The sequence below is a fragment of the Myotis davidii genome, unplaced genomic scaffold, assembly GCF_000327345.1.
Source record: "Myotis davidii unplaced genomic scaffold, ASM32734v1 scaffold59, whole genome shotgun sequence".
NCBI classification, from domain to species: Eukaryota; Metazoa; Chordata; class Mammalia; order Chiroptera; family Vespertilionidae; genus Myotis; species Myotis davidii.
The window spans coordinates 3,047,896-3,052,105 of record NW_006293001.1 but is presented as its reverse complement, the minus strand read 5'-3'; the positions used below and the strand labels follow the sequence as shown (position 1 = coordinate 3,052,105).

The following is a 4,210-nucleotide window of genomic DNA, read 5'->3' as shown; positions in this document are numbered from 1 at the left end:
TCACACTAATTGACACAGTATTTGTAATTGCCCCACAAGTAAAGTTGAAATAAAATCCCTGGTCATGTTATAATTATATTTTTTTCAACAGAAATATACTTAATATTTTTATCTTATAAAAACATGCCTAAATTCTTAAATGTCTTTCAAATGTTGGTGATAATTAGAATTTTATGAGCTGATCTATCTTTATTTTCTTGTCAGGCTGGAGCTAAGAATCCTGTTGTTCGGATATTTATTGTCGATACCACTTACCCTGAGTATGTAGGCCCCATAGAAGTGCCAGTTCCAGCAATGATAGCCTCAAGGTATATTCATCTCAGATGCTTTCCACTTTTGAAATGGTATTTTAATACAAATTTCTTAATCAGTGCTCAGACTTATTTTCTAGTGAGTTAACGATGAGTATATGCACTATAAGCAAAAATTGAGTTTACCTATGCATAATAGCTAATTTAATGCTTTTTCTCCTACACATTGACCAGTAGCTTTGGCTTTATGTCTTAAATTCTTTTCTAAAATATAAAAATCCAAAATGGGGAGCAAACTCAAGTAAAATAATAATTGCATTAGACGGATGAACTCTTATAGATAGTCTTTAAAAGTCAGCAGGTATATTTAAACTTACTCAGCAGAAAGGGAACATTTTGCCTTCCTTATCTATGGGATAAGTATTTAATGTAATAATAATAAAATAGATCCTTTAGAAAACAGAAATTAAAAAATTACTTGAATGTGATATTGGTTTATGGTTGTGACAGTCGGTTTCAATTTATTTGCAGTGATTATTATTTCAGTTGGCTCACATGGGTTACTGATGAACGAATATGCTTGCAGTGGCTAAAAAGAATTCAGAATGTTTCAGTCTTATCTATATGTGATTTCAATGAAGGCTGGCAGACATGGAATTGTCCAAAGGTAGGTTATTAAAACAGAGGTGTCTTTCTGAAAAAAGTTCCAAGAGTGGGGACTTATTTATAGCCAACATCCTATATAATAAAAGGCTAATATGCAAATTGTCCCCTCAACCAGGAGTTCAACCAAGGGGCGGCGCCAGCTGGCCAACTTCCCAGGTCCCCACCTCCCCGGATAGCCCGGCCCAATTGGCCCTGATCAGGGCAGGTTGGCCAGACCCCACCCATGCATGAATTCCTGCACTGGGCCTCTAGTTTATATTATAAAGCCGGAATAACTGCATCCAACTCTGGTTTGCTTTGCAAAACAAACAAACAAACAAAAAAACAACACTCCCTATTTGCAGGGTCATTTTTTTATTAAATAAATAATATTAGCCTTTGAATAATTTTAGCCTTTGTTTAGAATAAAGAAAAAACTGAATAAAATAATATGTTATTTGGAAAATAACATTAGAAAAATCAAGTATCTGGTTCTGTATTAGGAAGGAAATTCATACTTGTGATATTACAAAATTGATAGTCCAAAAAAGCAAAACAATGAAGATGAAAAGATAAGCTGGGTTTATTAGGGAAATATATGTTCTGTTCAAAAGAACTGAGATAACATGCAAATGGTGGCACATTCTATTCAATGTCAAAGTTGAAGAATAAAAATTATAAAGGAAATGAAAAGCAAGAAAGCCAAATATTCCCATTTTAAAATCAAAAGTAGATAACTGCAAATATGAGGTAAAATATTAGATTAAATTGTCTTGCAATCCTATCTTAGGAGAGTTCTTTATACTGTGCTAATTTTAGGGAGGAAAAAAAATGTGAAAACTAGGCACAGATTTATTGTTGAGTTTTAATTGTTTCTATTGCTCAAATCCAAACATAATCTGTTGAATTAATGAGTCAGAAAACTACTTCACCAATCTAAAAGCTTTATAATAAGCTTGTTCATAAGTACTCACATTAGAGACTAAGAAATGCAAAAATGTTTTCTTTAAATAGGAAATTTGATGGGTACATTTCATGAGACTTCTAATTATAAAAAGATGTTTCATTAAACCAAATATAGGATAAATCTATTTTGTAAAGTAAGAAGAAAAGCACAGAGCAATCAAAGTAAATCATTGAATTCTATCTAGAAATTAGGACATTATGTTCTGCAAGAAAAAAGTCATGTGAATTTGTTTGGAAATACATCAGGACTATAATGGTCAAGTTACTCAGGCTAAAAAATATATATTTTTTAAAATCACTACTATGTCTGCAATAAGCTTAACTAATTTTGATGGAATATGCTAGAAGTTTATTTTTATCTTATTTATATTTTGATATACAAAGCAGAAAGATGTTGGCCTTAATGTAGTGTCATACACGCACATAAAAAGAGAGAATAAATTGGATTATGCTGGTTAATTAGAAACCATTGGTCTGATTAATCAGCTTTGACATTTTCATTGAATCTGGGTGTTAGAAATTATAGTTTTAATTTTGTTAGTTTAAAACTATAAAATTGGTCATTTAGATACCATTTTAGTTATTAAAACTAGGCATTTCAAAACTATGATTGCTTTGGAATATGAAATTCTAATTTATTACAACCTGAGACTATTTTAATCCAAGCTGACAGAACATATAGATGCTTGTTCACTAAGATATGGAATTACCTGGAATATAAACTTTAGTTAATGGCCCAAAACAGTGATTACATTTAGAATACCAGGTTTGAATAACCTTGGGATTTCAAAACAACCTCTTTTTCAAAATAATCTGATAATTACATGGAACACATTTTTAAATTTAAGAACAACAGAGTATTAAGTTTTCCAGTAACCAGACTCATGATTGATGTGCGTGTGTTTAAAACAAATACCATTTAAGATTAATTGATCTGGCAACATTTTATTCATGTTGGAAGTCATACCAAAAACAAAGGAGCAAAGGAAACTGGCAATACTTTTATTAGAATTATATTAATAAGATTTAGTAAGAAATTTATAACTAGGGGGAGGAACATCTTTCGTATTATTCTTTCTTCTCTCAAAAGGGGATCAAAATTAACTTTATCTTTATAGCTAAAAGTAATGAGTCAAAATGTTTCACTATTTTTTCAAGTCTTATTCTCTCAGAGGCACTGGCCTATCCTATAGGAGAAAATCCAAACTTTTTTAAATTTATTATTCCCTAGCTTTTTATGACAGTACTTTTCTCATGATCCTTTTTCTACTTCATTGATTCTTCTTTTCCTTTCTAGCTCTTCTTCTGACTTCTCTAGAAATCTTAATATTCTCCAAGTTAATATATTTTCAAGGTAGGCTAACTGTTACAACAATAGCAATAACAACAACAAAATACCTCCAATAATTCATTGGATTAATAGAGTATAAGTTTTTTACATTTATGTGCCCACCTAATAGTGAATCTAAGTAACTGGGGACTAGTGAGGGGATGGAGGATGGGGTGCTCTGCTCCACACAGTCAGTCAGGAACTCAGGTTGATGATCTTTCTGCTATCTTCACCCAGTGACTACCTAGGCTAGTCCAAGGCTATTCAAACCTGATCATCAACATCCATCTGGGGGCTGGGGAAAAAGAATAGAGGATTGTGTATAACAAGAGGTTTTTATAGATTAGGCCTAGAAGTAGCATGAGTCACTTTTGCTTTCACACTATTGGTTAGAATTTATCACATGACCACATCCAACTGGAAGAGGACCTGGGAAATGCAGTCTTGCTAACATCCTAGTAAAAAATAACATTTCATGCACCAAAAGTTTGCTGGTTTGATTTCCAGTCAGGGCACATATTCAGATTGTGGGTTCAGTCCCCAGTGGGGGTGTGCATGAGAGACAACCCATCTCTCTCTCTCTCTCTCTCTCTCTCTCTCTCTCTCTCTCTCACACACACACACACACACACACACACACACACACACACACACAAGAAAAACATATCCTCAGGTGAGGGGGGAAAAAAAGAAGAAGAAAAAACGGTTAATTCTTTCTGTGGATTTGAACTTTTAAATATCTCTGACAACATCTCTGCTCCATCCTTACTACTGCTAACTAGACTTGAGTCTTTATCATCGTTCTCCAAACAATACAGTAGCCATCCAACCAATCTGTCTGCCTCCTTCTATCTTACCCACTTCTAATCTATTTTCTGTATCATGTTCACAATTGTGTTTTCCAAATTGTGGGTTTGAAATTCTTCAAAGGATTTACCAAGAGAAATTTAAACTTCTTAGGGTGGCATAAAAGTTTCTCAGAGATCTTGCTGATACCTCTGGATCCTCCCATCTTCTC

At 33.2% G+C, this 4,210-nt stretch overlaps 1 protein-coding gene across 1 annotated transcript in view; it reads left to right on the top strand.

Annotated features, from left to right (window-relative positions):
- Window positions 1–4,210, top strand: part of FAP (fibroblast activation protein alpha) — a 74,631-nt gene that overhangs the window by 29,083 nt on the left and 41,338 nt on the right. The window contains 2 exon segments of the mRNA XM_015565777.1: window positions 205–308; window positions 783–918. Of these exon segments, the coding sequence (XP_015421263.1) occupies window positions 205–308; window positions 783–918 (240 nt within the window).